The sequence below is a fragment of the Octopus sinensis genome, unplaced genomic scaffold (genome assembly GCF_006345805.1).
Source record: "Octopus sinensis unplaced genomic scaffold, ASM634580v1 Contig10158, whole genome shotgun sequence".
NCBI lineage: Eukaryota > Metazoa > Mollusca > Cephalopoda > Octopoda > Octopodidae > Octopus > Octopus sinensis.
This window is the reverse complement of record NW_021832014.1, coordinates 5,001-22,500: the sequence shown is the minus strand read 5'-3', so window position 1 is coordinate 22,500 and position 17,500 is coordinate 5,001. Positions and strand designations below refer to the sequence as shown.

At 39.1% G+C, this 17,500-nt stretch overlaps 1 protein-coding gene across 1 annotated transcript in view; it reads right to left on the bottom strand.

Moving 5' to 3' along the window:
• LOC115228294 (inositol 1,4,5-trisphosphate receptor type 3-like) overlaps positions 1-17,500 on the bottom strand; it is a gene marked incomplete at its 5' end in the record, with an annotated part of 34,909 nt that overhangs the window by 12,479 nt on the left and 4,930 nt on the right. Inside the window, 8 exons of the mRNA XM_036498902.1 lie at positions 1,921-2,029; positions 6,461-6,622; positions 7,487-7,609; positions 8,419-8,588; positions 12,967-13,082; positions 13,962-14,067; positions 15,104-15,283; positions 16,225-16,308. Of these exons, the coding sequence (XP_036354795.1) occupies positions 1,921-2,029; positions 6,461-6,622; positions 7,487-7,609; positions 8,419-8,588; positions 12,967-13,082; positions 13,962-14,067; positions 15,104-15,283; positions 16,225-16,308 (1,050 nt within the window). The remainder of the gene's footprint in view (positions 1-1,920; positions 2,030-6,460; positions 6,623-7,486; positions 7,610-8,418; positions 8,589-12,966; positions 13,083-13,961; positions 14,068-15,103; positions 15,284-16,224; positions 16,309-17,500) is intronic.

Below are 17,500 nucleotides of genomic sequence, written 5' to 3'. Positions count from 1 at the left end.
TGTTTATACCACATGGCCACACTACATGCTTATGCTACATGTTTAGCCCCATATTTACCCCACATGTTTATGTCACATGTTTTGGGCTACATGTTTATGCTACATGTTTACACTATCCACCATGGAAACCTAAATTCATTGAATACTTTCATTATTGAAATATCCTTCAAAATTCCAGTATTTAATCCCATAGACCTGTGGCCTGCGGACTCTAGTGATCATGTACATTCCACCTGAGACCATCCCACCGTTTTTTGTTACTGGATTTTCTGGTATATTTGCTGAATTTTTCAGACGAAATTTAGACCCCGCCCTTTCCCAAAAAGGGTTGGCTGACTTGTGTACCAAGACGACTTTGGAGGACCAAAAATTCCTTGTGAAACAGCAGAATTTGGCACTCTGTTTGTTATAATGATGAGGGTTCCAGTCGATCCATTCAACTGAGCAGCCCACTGGTGAAATTAATTTTTAAGTGGCTGAGCACTCCACAGACACGCGTACCCCTAACATAGTTCTCAGGGAGATTCATTGTGACAGAGAGTGTGACAAGGCTGGCCCCTTTGAAACACAGGTACAACTCATTTTTGCCAGCTGAGTGGACTGGAGCAACATGAAATAAAGTGTCTTGCTCAAGGACACAACGCGCCGTTGGGAATTGAACTCATGATGTTGATTGTGAGCTAAACACCTTAACCACTAAGCCACGGGCCTTCACACAGGATTTGGAAAGATATTAACGATGGTTGAATGTTTACACTACATGTTTATACCTCATGTTTATCCTACATGTATTTACTATATGTTTATACGACATGTTCATACTACATGTTTATACTACATCTTTACACTTTGTACCATATTGAGTTGTATGGCAGAAAATTCAATAACATGAAAACCTAAATTAATTGAATACTTTCATTTTTACACTACATGTTTACACTACATGTTCATACTACATGTTTACACTGCATGTTAACACTACATGTTCATACTACATGTTTGTACTACATGTTTATACTATATGTTTACACTATGCACCATATTGAGTTGGATGGCAGAAAATTCAATAACAGGAAAACCTGAATTCATCGAATAATTTCATTTCTGAAATTTCCTTCAAAATTCCAGTATTTAATCCCACAGACCAGTGGTTCCCAACCTGTGGCCTGCGGACCCCTGGTGGTCCATGAACTAAATTCAAAATTTTATATAAATAAATGGAGTTGAATGCAGGTGTTATTCAAATTCGTTTCTAGTCGAAAGACGCCTGTTGTTATATTCTTGTTGTTTGTATTCATGTTATCAATACCTCTATAAAGCATAGAACATTCAATTTCGAAGCTGGTGCTCCAGTATGGCCTTTCCCCTGCAATAGCTGAAGCATAACAAGAAAACTAACAAGAACGGAAAGAAAAGAAATGTACACCTGTCTGTCTGTTTGTCAGTCTGTCTGTCTGCTCGTCTGTCTGTCAGCCTGCTTGTCTGTCTGTCAGTCTGTCTTCTTGTCTGTCTGTCTGTCTGTCTGCTTGTCTGCTTGTCTGTCTGTCTGTCTGCTTGTCTGTCTGTCTGCTTGTCTTCTGTCTGTCAGTCTGTCTTCTTGTTTGTCTGTCTGTATGTCTGCTTGTCTGTCTGTCAGTCTCTCTTTTTGTCTGTTCTGTCTGTCTGTCAGTCTGCTTGTCTGTCAGTCTGTCTGTCTGTCTGTCTGCCAGTCTGTCTGTCTGCCAGTCTGTCTGTCTGCCTGTCTGTCTGTCTGCCTGTCTGTCTGTCTGTTTGTCTCTTTTGCTGAAAACCATTTCTGAAGGATTATCGGACAAAAGACAAAAAAAAAAAAAAAGAAAGAAAGAGAGAGAGGAAGAAAGAGAGAGAGAGAAAGGAGAGAAATGGAGAAAGGAGAGAAGAGCAATCGGTGGTGGTGCTTACCAAGTAGAAGAATGTCACGAAACTAAAGAATTTACATTCCAATTTAGATATGTGTTTCTTTTTGTTATCGCCGTCTTCTTCTTGTTTTTTCTTTTTCACGGTTAATTTCCTGAAATAACAGAGAGAGAGCAAAGCCAGAGGCTGATTAACTCCTCATTAACGATTAGGGCTAACAACAAAACAACAACAACAACAACAACAACAACAACAGCAACAACAATAACAACAATTACAACAACAGCAGTAGCAGCAACGGTTTCAATTTTTGGCACAAGGCCAGCAGTTTTCATAGAAGGAGGGGGTAAGTTGATTACATTGACCCCAGAACTCAGCAACAGATCCCAATACTCATTTAAAAAAAAACCCAAAACACATCTGTATTTATTCTGTAGCGATGTGATGTTAAAATGTTAGTTGTTTAGCCAACCCTTTCATTATCAACCTGTCTGAAATCACCCCTGGCTTTGTAGTACAAATGTCTGAATTAAAATCTTCCACCAAACCTTAGTCACAATTTATGTTCCTAACACTAGCTGAATGATAACGAATTTATTTTACTAAATTCTTTGAGAGCATCTCAACAGAAATACAGTAACAAAAGGGTTAACAAATGATTAATTTAACCCTTTCGATACTAACCCAGCTGAAACCACTTCTGGCTCTCTGTAGTACAAACGTCTTGTTTTCATAAGTTCTGAATAAAAATCTTCCACCAAACCTTAGTCATAATTTATGTTCCTAACACTAGCTTAATGATAAACTAAGTTATTTTACTAAATTTTTTGTTATATTTAAAGTAATTGAAAGAAACACCAAACATTTCAGCAGAAATATGGTAACAAAAGGGTTAAGGATATATAATAGAGAAACAATTCTTAACCCTTTTGATACCAAGCCGGCTGAAACAGCCTCTGGTTTTGTAGTACAAATGTCTTGTTTTCAAAAGTTTTGAATTAAAATCTCCCACCAAACCTTAGTCACAATTTATGTTCTTAACACTAGCTGAATGATAACTAAGTTATTTTACTAAATTCTTTGTTATATTTAACCCTTTCGATACCAACCCAACTGAAACCAGTCCTGGCTCTGTAGTACAAATGTCTTATTTTCATAAGTTCTGAATTCAAATCTCCCACCAAACCTTAGTCACAATTTATGTTCCTAACACTAGCTTAATGATAACTAAGTTATTTTACTAAATTCTTAGTTATATTTAAAATTAATTGAAAGAAACACAGAGCATCTCAACAGAAATAGGGTAACAAAAGGGTTAACAAATGATTAATTTAAATTGTCCTTTTTTATTCCTGCAAGTCTTTTTCTGCAAGTCATCACATGACCATTCCTGTGCATGCTGATTGGATGCTAAAAGTCAACCAATCAGACCTTTTCCCACCGCAGTAAAAATTGTTGTCTATTTGAGCAGAATAAAAAATGGCCGTCAACATTAACTTGTCTTTGTATTCTCTTAATGTTATTCTTCGTAATTCCATATCAAAGCAGAAGATTCAATATTCCCAGGGCTTTAGCCACGTCCATCCTTCCTTTCCACTATGCTAAAATTCTGTTTTGTCTCTTCTGCCGAACTGCTAGCTTACGGGGATGTAAACAAACCAAGACTGGTTGGGAAACGGTGGTGGGAGACAGCCATAACACACACACACACACAAACACACACACACGTGCATATACGCGCGCACACACACACACACATGAACACACACACACACACGTGAACACATTTCCATACACATAAACGCAAACACACATATACATAAACAGCACACCCTCACACACATACACATACACACATACACACACACGCAGGTACGCATGCACGCACGAACACACACACACACGTGCATACATGCACACACACGCACGCACGCAGGTACGCACGCACGCAGGTACACACGCACGCAGGTACGCACGCACGCATGTACGCACGCACGCATGCACACATGCACACACGACGAGTTTCTTTCAGTTTCCTTCTACCAAATCCACTCACAAGGCTTTGGTCAGCCCGGGCCAATAGTAGAAGAAACTTGTCCAAGGTGCCACGCAGCGGGACTGAACCCAAAGCCATGTAGTTGGGAAGCAGGTTTCTTTATCCACACAGCCACGGCTGCGCCTATGTTTATATCTATGGTTTTATGTGTGTGCGTGTGTCCGGGTGGATGTGTGTCCGGGTGGATGTGTGCTCGGGTGGATGTGTGCTCGGGTGGATGTGTGCTCAGGTTGATCTCAGTCGTCTCGCCGACGAAGTTTCAGTTGTTCAATCGAATAAGCCACCTGCGTATTGCATAAACGTATACGTGGTCGAGTATTCCACAGACACACGTATCCTTAACTTAATTATCGGGTAGGATCCGTGTGCCTTTCGTATTTATTTATGCAATCTACCCCAAATGCGTTTATACAGTTTCCATGTCCCTAGTTTTACTCACAAAAAAAAAACTGCTCAATTCGAGATTATAAAAAATAACGCAGGCCCAGGGCGTCACGCAATGTGTTCGAAACCACGACCTCAAGCATACAAAACGACCTTATTATCTATTCGGCCAATCAGCGACTACAGATAATTTCCTAAGCGTGTCTGCACAATATATGCTCGACTAGTGTAAGGGAGATAACCTCCACCAATGTTCTAAAGCAGAATTATTTCCCTTGCTTAAAATTGCGTCAATGGTTGCTCCCCACAATAAAAAAAATTAGTTATATATGTACTAGCAATATCGCCCGGCGTTGCTTGGGTTTGTTTCGACCCCTTTAGAATTGGAATTTTTGAAAAGTAAAAATTTTGCATTATGTAGCTTGTTATTCTCTTTAAGTGAACATTTTTCTGGTTGAAATACACAGAAAAATGACAACACAGCAGTCAAAAAATAGGGATTTTCATAGAAAAAAAGCATCATTTTGATGTAAATAATTTTTGGTGTTAACATAGACCGATTTGATTTTTTTCTTCTACGGAAGGAAGAGCAAGCCTTCTTCAATCATACTCTCAATTTTGGTCAACTTGCGCTGCAGGGTCTCGGAGGAGATAGTGTTAGTTGAAAGCTACCAAACCTGCCACACACAGACAACTTCAGCTTTATATATAGAGAGATGTGATCGCACCTCACAAAGAAAAAATTAGTCAATATAGATTTATATATGTACTAGCAGTATCGCCCTGCGTTGCTCGGGTTTGTTTTCTTTTCGACCCTTTAGAATTGGAATTTTTTAAAAGTAAAAACTTTGCATTATGTAGCTTGTTATTCTCTTCAAGTGAACATTTTTCTGGTTGAAATACACCGAAAAATACGACACAGCAGTCAAAAAATCGTAAATAAATCGGGATTTTCATAGAAAAAAAGCACATTTTTGATGTAAATAATTTTTGGTGTTAACATGGTCCGATTTGAATTTTTTCTTGTACGGAAGGAAGAACAAGCCTTCTTCTATCATACTCTCAATTTTGGTCAACTTGTGCCGCAGAGTCTCAGAGAAGATAGTGTTAGTTGAAGGCTACCAAACCTGCCACACACAGACAACTTCAGCTTTATATATAGAGAGATTAATGATTATACGAGATGTACAGTTATATATGCGGAGGCACATGGCCTAGTGGTTAGAGTCGCGGTCGAGGGATTACGGGTTCGAATCTCAGACCTGGCAATGTGTGTGTTTATGAGCGAAACACCTAAGCTCCACGCGGCTCCGGCAGAAGGCAATGGCGAACTTCTGCTGACTCTTTCGCCACAACTTTCTATCACTCTTTCCTCCTGCATCTTGCAGCTCACCTGCGATGGACTGGCGTCCCGTCCAGGTGAGGAACCTATAAGCCAAGGAAACCGGGAAACCGGCCCTGATGAGCCAGGCGTGGCTCGAGAAGGAACAAACAACAGTTATATACACGTTCTTTTAGTGTTTTATCACGTTTGTAAATTTGTGCTGCAAGATTTCTGGTGTGAAACCGTGTGTTGCAACGGACGTTGTATTTCGGGATGGTCTCTCTTTACTCTTTTACATGTTTCAGTCATTTGACTGCGGCCATGCTGGAGCACCGCCTTTAATCGAGCAAATCGACCCCGGGACTTATTCTTTGTAAGCCCAGGACTTATTCTATCGGTCTCTTTTGCCGAACCGCTAAGTGACGGGGACATAAACACACCAGCATCGGTTGTCAAGTAATGATAGGGGGACAAACACAGGCACACAAACACAAACACATACACACACACACACACACACACACACACACATACACACACATATTTATATATATATACATATATACGACAGGCTTCTTTCAGTTTCCGTCTACCAAATCCACTCACAAGGCATTGGTCGGCCCGGGGCTATAGCAGAAGACACTTACTCAAGATGCCACGCAGTGGGACTGAACCCGGAACCATGTGGTTGGTTAGCAAGCTACTTACCACACAGCCACTCCTGCGCCTAGACTGGCAAAGAATAAGTCCTGGGGTTGTTAGAACTGCTCTGCTTAAGCGAAATATTTAGGATGCGTAGATATAGAGAAGTTGTGACTTACTTGAAAAAGATGACTATATTTTTCAGGTTGGGAAGACTTGGATGATTGCAGACAAAGTAGCTGATGAGTACTAACATGGAGAAAAAGTTATGCATGCCTCCCATCACGTAAATTGCGATTGTATACTGTTCTTGTGTCAGTGTGTGGATTACTGGAACGGGACTGTCGGCAGAAAAAAGAGAAAATCACACAAGATTTTAGACAGTAAAAGATAGAGAAAAAAACATGTTTAAAACAGTTTTGTTATCCTGTTGGCTTTGTTTGAATATACATACATACATACATATATACGCACACATATATATATATATATATATATATATATATATATATAAATTAGAAAAAAACACACCTTTTATCACTTCAAAATGAACAATTAAATTACACCATCTAGAAAATTACATATAATAAAAATATTAAAAATTAAAATAACAACAAAATATCAATGATTAAGTAAATTGCAAAAAAAATAATAAAAACGTATATAATTGGTGTATAATACGTTATTATTATTTTTTTTCGCAATTTACTTAATCATTGATATTTTATTGTTATTTTAATTTTTAATATTTTTATTATATGTAATTTTCTAGATGGTGTAATTTAATTGTTCATTTTGAATTGATAAAAGGTGGTTTTTTCTAATTTTTTATATATATATATTACATTTTGTGAAATTTGATTTAGTATTTCTAAATTGGATTTTTTTCCCTGTAAGTTTGGATTTATATTCTCTCAAATAATAATAATAATTATATAGATATATATATATATATTATTATATATATATATATATATATATATATAATATATATACATATGTGTGTGCGAATGTATGTAAAATATATGTATTACACCACAGACACACATATATATATATACTGTTGCAAGGAGGTGCATGTGTTAACAGTATATATATATGTAAGTAAAATCGATATTGACAGAGAACTTTTAAGTCTGGTCTGAGAGTTTCTTGAAAGAGTGAAATGGGCCCCAGAAAAGCCGTGGAAAAGATGCGACACTTACTCGTCTATTCCTTCAATGAGTGTTGAATTTCCTTTTTGAAGAGAAGCTTTTGCATTCCAAGTGATGAGCATCATAATGTTGATGGCGAAACTTAATATCGTCACCATGTGGTTCCAAAATAGCCTAAAGAAGGAGAATAAAAAGCAAGAACAAAAACAATATCAGTTATGTGAAGTATATTTGCCACTTAAATGTGGCCAACCACTAAGGGTGGGTGTTACTGTAGTGTGTAGCCCCAGGAGAACATCTCCTCCAGCTGGCTATTGACACACTTTCTTATGTGTCCTATCAGTATTTGCAAAGGGAAGCCATCCTTCCCATCGTCGACCTGACGTGATACGCACGGACCCGGGTTTCTGAGTATTTACCCGTCGTCAGCGCACGACAATCATCGGTCTTCGATGTGAAGGGCTCCCAATGCAAATACATATATCCTTTTTCCAGTGACGAAAAGTCCCTGACCTCGAAAAAGTGTAAACTGACCTCTCTCCCTCCCATCTCCCCCTCCATCGCCTTCTCCCCTCCCCTCTTCTCTCTCCTTTCTCTTCCCCTCTCCCTCTATTTCCCTCTCCTCTCCTCTCCCTCTCCCCTCTCCCCCACCCATCTCCCTCCCCTTCATCGCCCTCCCCTCCCCTCTTCTATCTCCCTTCCCCTCTTCTATCTCCCTTCCCCTCTTCTCTCCCTTCTCTCACTTCCATCTCCCCCTCCATCGCCCTCTCCCCAGCTTCTCTCTCCTTTCTCTTCCCCTCTCCCTCTCCCTCTATCTCCCTCTCCTCTCTTCTCCCTCTCCCTCTCTCCCTCTCTCCCTCTCTCCCTCCCTTCTCTCTTTCTCCCTCTCCCCCCACACACAAACACACGTACCCTCCACACACATACCGACACACACTTACCCACACACTCGCATATCAACAAAAACCAAAAGTGCACCTTACCATCCTTTCGTTAGAAGGAGGGCCAATGGATTTCCTAGGATTCGTCTTTGATAGGCGATATCCTTCATTATGTCTTTTGCCCATTCCATCAAATCTCTTATTTTATTACTGGGAGAAGATCGGTCAACATTCCATTTCAACTTCTCTTTTACTTCTTCTCGTAGAACTCTCTAAAACAAAGAAGAACAATCACAAGAACAAGAATCAGTACTGCAAAGGCATACGTGTGTGTGGGGTGTATTGGAAAAAATGAGTAGAGATGGCTTTTTGGGGTAGGGGATAGTTTTAATTTTAATCTTAATAATAATCATTATTAAATCTCAGAATGAGATGTAAACAGTAATCGCTCGATAATGTAAAGTATAGAAGCCATCTTAATATGGCTAGCCACAAAGGGGAGGGGTGTTACTGATCTCCTGGGGCTATAGAGCTACAGCAACACCTCCTCCCTTTTGTGGTTAGCCAAATTAAGATGGCTTCTATACTTTACATTAATAATAATGTTTACTCTGATATGAGTCTCGAACCTCACGTAGCCGTTTTCAAACTGAAAAATTTATGTTTTACTGGTTGCTTAAATAGCAAAAGATTTTTTTTGTTACAAGTATCTCTTTTACTCTTTTACTTGTTTCAGTCATTTGACTGCGGCCATGCTGGAGCACCGCCTGTAATCGAGCAAATCGACCCTAGGACTTATTCTTTGTAAGCCTAGTACTTATTCTATCGGCCTCTTTTGCCGAACCGCTACGTTACGAGGACGTGAACACACCAGCATCGGTTGTCAAGCGATGTTGGTGGGACAAAACACACGCACACACACACACACACACACCACACACACACACACACACACACACACACACAACACACACACACACACGACGGGCTTCTTTCAGTTTCCGTCTACCAAATCCACTCAGAAGGCTTTGGTCGGCCCGAGGCTATAGTAGAAGAGACTTTCTCAAGGTGTCACGCAGTGGGACTGAACCTCGAACCATGTGGTTGGTCAGCAAGCTACTTACCACACAGCCACTCCTGCGCTTCACTTTAACCCTCCGTAAATCCCAAATTATTTTTAATTCGCTAAACCGATAGCGGCAAATTATGTACACACACACACACACACACACACACAACACACACCACACACACACACACACACGCACACACACGCACACACAACACACACACACACACACACACACACACACAAATAATAAATGAAGACAAATAAAGTTGAATTACGTGACGATCGTTTCCACGAAAATGGGTATTTAATGTTTATTAATAAATTACGTAACAGAACAAGATAACCAGTCCATTTCATCAGACATGATTTGAATGATCAAGCACAATGCTATCTGCAAGAAATTTCACAGAACATTCTGCGAAAATATTTCAGGTTAGCCATGTACTCGCCGAAAGTGCTACAAAGTTAATTACCCAAATCGTAAAGATCCTTGCTACAATAATATTTTATATACAAAGAAAATCTTTACATATAATTAACATCAAAGCTGCCTGTCGAATACATAACTATTTCTGTTTTGAATTCTAGTAGTAATATTTAGTTTTCTTTTGATATACGCTTCCATTGATCTGTAAATAATACACTTGTATGTATGTATGTATGTACATATGTATGTATGTATGTATGTATGTATGTATGTATGTATGTATGTATGTATGTATGTATGTGTGTATGTATGTATGCATGTATGTATGAATGTGTGTATGTATGTATGTATGTATGTCTGTATGTATATGTATGTATGTATGCATGTGTGTATGTATGTATGTATGTGCGTATGTATGTATGTATGTATGTATGTATGTATGTATGTATGTATGCATGTATGTGCGTATGTATGTATGTATGTATGTGTGTATGTATGTATGTATGTATGTATGTATGTATGTGTGTATGTATGTCTGTATGTCTATGTATGTATGTATGTACATTCATATATATATATATAAATAAATAAAACTATATATACATATATATATATAACTGTATCTATATCTATATCTATCTATCTATCTATCTATCTATCTATCTATCTATCTATCTATCTATCTATCTATCTATCTATCTATCTATCTATCTATCTATCTATCTATCTATCTATTTATATAGGTACGTATGTATGTGTGTATGTATGAATCTATTAATGTACGTACGTATATGTACGTAAGTATATTCCACAAATGAGAAGATCAAATACTGCGAAGCGCTGCTGCTTCGGTTTCTTAGAACAGAACTCAGCATGGAAAATGTATTAACGCCAGCGCTTGACAAAGATGAAAAATATCAAATTTAGCGGGATTAAACCAGTGATTAACTGACACCAAACAGATAAAGTGACACTGAGAGACCAAATCTAGTTACACAGAAATAAGATATCCCAGCGTCTAAACCCAGACTCAAGCAAAAGCGATATAATTTCTATGTAAATATGACTTGTGTGTCTCTAGGTTTCTTTTCGTTTTTTTTTCTCTGGTTAAATGATCGACATTTTAGGTTCGTCACGTGTTTATCTTCTGCTTGTATGAGTCATAGGACAGCAGCCATGTTGGGGGAATCGCCTTGGAGGAGTTTTAGTCGATCAAATCATCGATCCTCGGTACTTTTTTTTATTTTTCGAGTTTGATAATTATCGCATCGTTCTTTTTTGTCGAACCGCTCGGTTACGGGGACATAAAGAAACCAGGGTACATAAAGCAGTTGTGAAGTGGTGGTGGCGAACAAAAACGGACGCAAAACGCTCGCACACATAGTACATGTATGTATGTCTCTCTTTCTCTCTCTCTCCCTCTTTCTCTCACTCCCCTCTCTCTCTCTATACATACATACATACATACATACATACATACATACATACATGCACAATACATACATACATACTCTTACTCTTTTACTTGTTTCAGTCATTTGACTGTGGCCATGCTGGAGCACGGCCTTTAGTCGAGCAAATCGACCCCAGGACTTATTCTTTGTAAGCTTAGTACTTATTCTATCGGTCTCTTTTGCCGAACCATATATACATACATACACACATATGTATGTATGCATGTATGTACACACACACACACACACACATTATGTTTGCTGGCCACTTTTTTGTAGTATTTTGTGATATTTTTTTGATGTTTTTGCAGCTTTGATAATAAAGCATATTACTCTACATCCGGTGTTCGAGTACTATTTTTACCCACCTTGTTTCACATTTATGTGCTTACTCCGGTATAATACATACTTATATATCTATGTATATATATATATATATATATATATACTATATATAATATATATATACATAGATATATAAGTATGTATATTTATATGTATATATATATATATGTATGTATATATATATATATATGTATGTATATATATATATATATATATATATATATATATATATATATATATATATATACATAGATATAAAGTAGTATATTTATATGTATATATATATATAGTGTATATATATATATGTATGTATAATATATATATATATATATTTAATTTTGCATTGCGGGTAAAATTATTAATTAATCAATTTCACCAAGTATTCAGATATGCAAAGGGACCATTTAAGGCGAATTCAAATTATTACATTATATAAAAGGCTTAGTAAAATAAATTACTTTGGCCGCATACTGAACTCATTAGAAATAGCACTAAAAAAACTTTTCTAAACTATTTCCAATACTTAAGAAAACTCTCTCATATAGTGCTTGCTCCATTCAACTCACGAAAGTATGTGGGTAGAGACATTAAAAAAATCAAATGCAAAGGTATTTGAGAACTACGTTTCAAGATTAGTCAACTCGACATTTCTATCATCAGCTCCGAAAAAAATCCCTGGTTGGATTTGAAAACACTGAAAGTGGGAGCATACCCTTTCGGTTTGTTATCGCTTCTGAAGATCCGCTCGAAACTAACAGTGTCACAATTATATAATATATAGATATATTATATATCATATAATATATATATAATATATATATATATATATATTAATATATGCCATGATAGATGTTAGCCACTACACACATTTTTTCTCTCCTTTTTTCTGGGTCCCTTTCTGTAGAAGAGCGTAGGCTCGAAATGTAAAAGACCTTGTCTATTCCTGAGCGTTATACTAATACATCTGTTTGTTTTTGTACACCACCTGTCTTCGTCTTTTGTTTTTTCGTAAACTCTCCCTATATATATATATATATATATATAGTTCAAATTTACAGAAAACAAAGGACGAAGGCAGGCGAAGAAGCAACAAGGAGTTGAATTAGTTTAACGCTTGGGAAGAATGGAAAAGTCATTGACGTTTCGTACCTACGCTTTTTCACAGAAAGGATTAAGAGGAAAACAAAGGGAGACAGAAAAACAATATGAAGGGATTAACGGTTCAACGTAATGAAATGACCAGAAATAAGGGACATATGCAAAATGAAATTTAAAAAGAAACGAGAAAATGCAAAATACTTGGAAAAAAGGTGGAGATGTTACGTGAAAAGAAATGTGTTGGAAAATCTTACTTTGTTCCGGACTCTGAAGTTAATCTTCTGGAGACAATCGTCTTTCACAATTTCAATTGACGAACAATTTTTCTTGTAAAAGTTAAAAGCCTTTTGTTGTTGTGGTGTGATATGGACTGAAGTAGAAGAGAGAAAGAGAGAGAGTATGAGAGTGTGAGAGTATAATTTTTTTCTACTCGAGGCACAAGGCTCGAAAGTTTGGGGGAGGGGGATAGTCGATTAGATCGACCCCAGTATGCAACTGGTACTTATTTTATCGAACCCCGAAAGGATGAAAGGCAAAATTGACCTTGGCGGACTTTGGACTCAGAACGTAAAGATAGATGAAATACTGTTAAGTATTTCGGCTGGCGTGCTAACGTTTCTGCCAGCTCTCCGTCTTGTATGAGAGTATAATACGTATGAGAAAGGGAGAGAGAGAGAGAGAGAGAGAGAGAGAGAGAGAGGAGAGAGAGAGAGAGAGAGAGCGAGAGAGAGGGAAAGAGAACAAATGAGAGGTAGGTAGAGGGAAAGTGAGGGACGGAGAGAGGAAAGAGAGGAAGAAGGGGAGAGGGAGAAGGGGAGGAGAGAGAGGGAGAGAGAGAAAAGGAGAGGTAGGTAGATAAAGGGGAAGTGAGGGATGGAGAGGGGAAAGAGAGGGAGAAGGAGGGGGAGCGAGAGAGAAAAGGAGAGGTAGGTAGATAGAGGGAAGTGAGGGACGGAGAGAGGAAAGAGAAAGAGAAGGAGGAAGAGAGAGGGAAAAGAAGAGGTAGGTAGACAGAGGGGAAATGAGGGATGGAGACAGGAAAGAGAGGGAGAAGGAGGGAGAGAGAGGGAGAGAAGGAGAGAGGAGCGAGGGAAAAAGACAGGGGCATGGAGAGGAGAAGGGAGAGAGAAGGAGAGGGTGGGGAGTGAAAAACTAAGAGAGAGAAATAGAGAAATAGAGAGAGACAGGGAGAGAGAGAGGATGTAAATATCGAAATAAATATGCAAGGTGCTGGTTTCTATAGTCTTACCTGTTAGGAAAACCCTCGGATCAATATCGATCATACGGGCGAGAATGATGTAGAGGGAGAATCCTACGTCCATGTAGGTGTCTGCCAGAGGATCTTTAGCCTTGGGCTGAAGGAAAAAACAGAAAGAAAACAAAGGATCAGAAATATATAAAGGATAACCGTTTTTATATGTCTTCATTTTCCTTCTTTCCCCTCTCCTCCTCCTCCTCCTCCTCCTCTCACTCACCCCTTCTCCCCTCCTCCTCCAGCTCCCCCTCACCCTCCATATTCCCCCTCCCCTCCTCCTCCTCCGCCCCCTTCTCTACTTTACTTTACTGCCTTTCCCCAGATAAAAAGAAGCCCCGCCCGCCCAATATCCAAATTTCCCAGCATATCTAAACTCAGAAGCTTCCCAAGTTGATGTTTGTTGGTAGGGTCATTATGTCAATAAGACACACACGCAGTGATAAAACCAGTGCGTGTGTTTATCATTGGCATGATGACCCTCCTAAGCTGCAACAAAAATCGATTTCAACACAAGATTTCATATCAGTGTTCTTGAACAAGACCCTTCATTTCACCTGGTTCCTGCCAGACAGTAACGTCAAGGGGATTGAACACGACGGCGATGATGATAATGGTGATGATGATGATGATGATGACGACGACGACGATAACGAAGGCTATGACGATGATGATGACGACGACGATGATGATAATGGTGGTGGTGATGGTGGTGGTGGTGGTGATGATGATGATGATGATGATGACGATGATGACGATGGTGATGACGATGATGGTGATGACGATGATGACGATGATGGTGATGATGATGATGATGACGACGATGATGATGATGATGGTGATGACGATGATGATGATGATGATGATGATGGTGATGATGATGATGGTGGTGGTGGTGATGATGATGAAGATGATGGTGATGACGACAGCGACAACGACGACGACGACGATGATGTTGATTTCTCATCTTGAATCTTGCAAAACGAAATTACACAAACAACTCATAAATAAAAAAAAACAGAATTTCACTAAATAACAAAAAAAAAAACGACATCCCCCCACCCGCCCACCACTCCCCCCATGACCATTCTTTTCCTTTTTCTTTCCTTTCCGTATTCGTTCCAATGAATGTTACTTACAATCACTCCCTGAATGAAACTTCCGCCCGCCAGGGCGAACGATTTCGCTGTTTGCATGTAGCTTCCAGAGCCGGACAAATTCTTCAAGTCTTCAAGTTTCGTTTTATCCGGTTGATGCATTTCGTAGCATTCCGTCATGAGTTGAAGAACTGCTTTCTTGTCAAGAGTGTCTTTGACTTCCTGTTCGAAGAACACAACGAGAAGAACCATCATGTCAATATATCGCTCAGCATGTCAATAAACCTCACAACTCGTCCAAACACCCCACAACATGTCAATATATCGCACAACATGTCAATATATATCACAGCATGTCAATAAATCTCACAACTCGTTCAAACACACCACAACATGTCAATATATCGCACAACATGTCAATATATCGCACAGCATGTCAATAAACCTCACAACATGTTCAAACTCCCCACAACATGTCAATATATCGCACAGCATGTCAATAAACCTCACAACTCGTTCAAACACCCCACAACATGTCAATATATCGCACAGCATGTCAATAAACTTCACAACTCGTTCAGACACCCCACAACATGTCAATATATCGCACATCATGTCAATAAACCTCACAACATGTTCAAACACCCCACAACATGTCAATATATCACACAGCATGTCAATAAACCTCACAACTCGTTCAGACACCCCACAACATGTCAATATATCGAACAGCATGTCAATAAACCTCACATCTCATTCAAACACCCCACAACATGTCAATATATTGCGCAGCATGTCAATAAACCTCACAACTCGTTCAAACACCCCACAACATGTCAATATATCGCTCAGCATGTCAATAAACATCATAATTCGTTCAAACACCCCACAACATGTCAATATATTGTACAGCATGTCAATAAACTCACAACTCGTTCAAACACCCCACAACATGTCAATATATTGCACATCATGTCAATAAACCTCACAACTCGTTCAAACACCCCACAACATGTCAATACATTGCACAGCATGTCATTAAACCCCACGACTCGTTCAAACACCCCACAACATGTCAATATATCGCACAGCATGTCAACAAACTCCTCAACATGTCTATAGACCACACAACACATCAATGCAACTCACAACACGTCCCTTACCCTTGCAACCTGTGATGGTCCAGGACCATTTTCTTCAACCAAGGATACAATCAAATTTGCGATACTTTGTCGCAATTCCAGAACCTAGAATGAGAGGAAAGATCGATTTAATAAGTGATTGATCGGAAATGTTATTGTTCTATTACTAGCACTAAGACCCGGCAACGCCGGGTCATAGTGCTAGTGCATGCATATATTCATTGACCTTTTTTCTTTCCTTTAAAAATCGGCACGAACTTTCCGGACAACCCAATATTAAAAATGGATAGATACATTATTGTCGAGATTCTCGCTGTTCTGCGAGCATTTAATGAATTATTATCGGTTCGATCGACATCAGCATCGATTACTAATTATTTGTTTGTTGACTTCTTTGAACAAGAGCTACAGCTTTCGTTTAGAGCCATCGACGCAGAGCATCTTTGACTGAAAAAGACTCAAAACGAGATCGAAACACTGCGGCGTCTCAGAGTGATCGGTAGAGCGGAAATGGCGCGAGACTGAGGTGTCATTGCCGAGTCGGATGTCTCGGAGGTGTTCTGCGAACCGATCAGCCAAGCGGCACCCGTTTGCCCTATGTATGGAGAAGGGCAGAGAGAGAGAGAGAGAGAGAGAGAGAGAGCAGGAGATGCAGTAGATGACATGCATAAATACGCACACACAGACTCACAGACACACAGACACACACACGGACTCAATGAATCGGATGAGCTATGAACGCACATCGTCTGAAGAGGGATGTTTTCAGAGGATGAAATATAACCGTGGTTAATATATTCACGTTCAAATCTGCCGAAATGTATTAAGAGTGAATATATACGTTATTCTCTACGGCAAAGTATTGATGCGCAGGAGTGGCTGTGTGGTAAGTAGCTTGTTTACCAACCACATGGTTCCGGGTTCAGTCCCATTGCGTGGCACCTTGGGCAAGTGTCTTCTACTATAGCCTCGGGCCGACCAAAGCCTTGTGAGTGGATTTGGTAGACGGAAACTGTATATGTATGTATATATATATATGTATATATATATGTGCGTGTGTGTTTGTATGTCTGTGTTTGTCCCCCTAGCATTGCTTGACAACCGATGCTGGTGTGTTTATGTCCCCGCGGTTCGGCAAAAGAGACCGATAGAATAAGTACTGGGCTTACAAAAGAATAAGTCCCGGGGTCGAGTTGCTCGATTAAAGGCGGTGCTCCAGCATGGCCGCAGTCAAATGACTGAAACAAGTAAAAGAGTAAAAGAGTAACTATACTAGAAAAGAAGCTATTCTCTAACC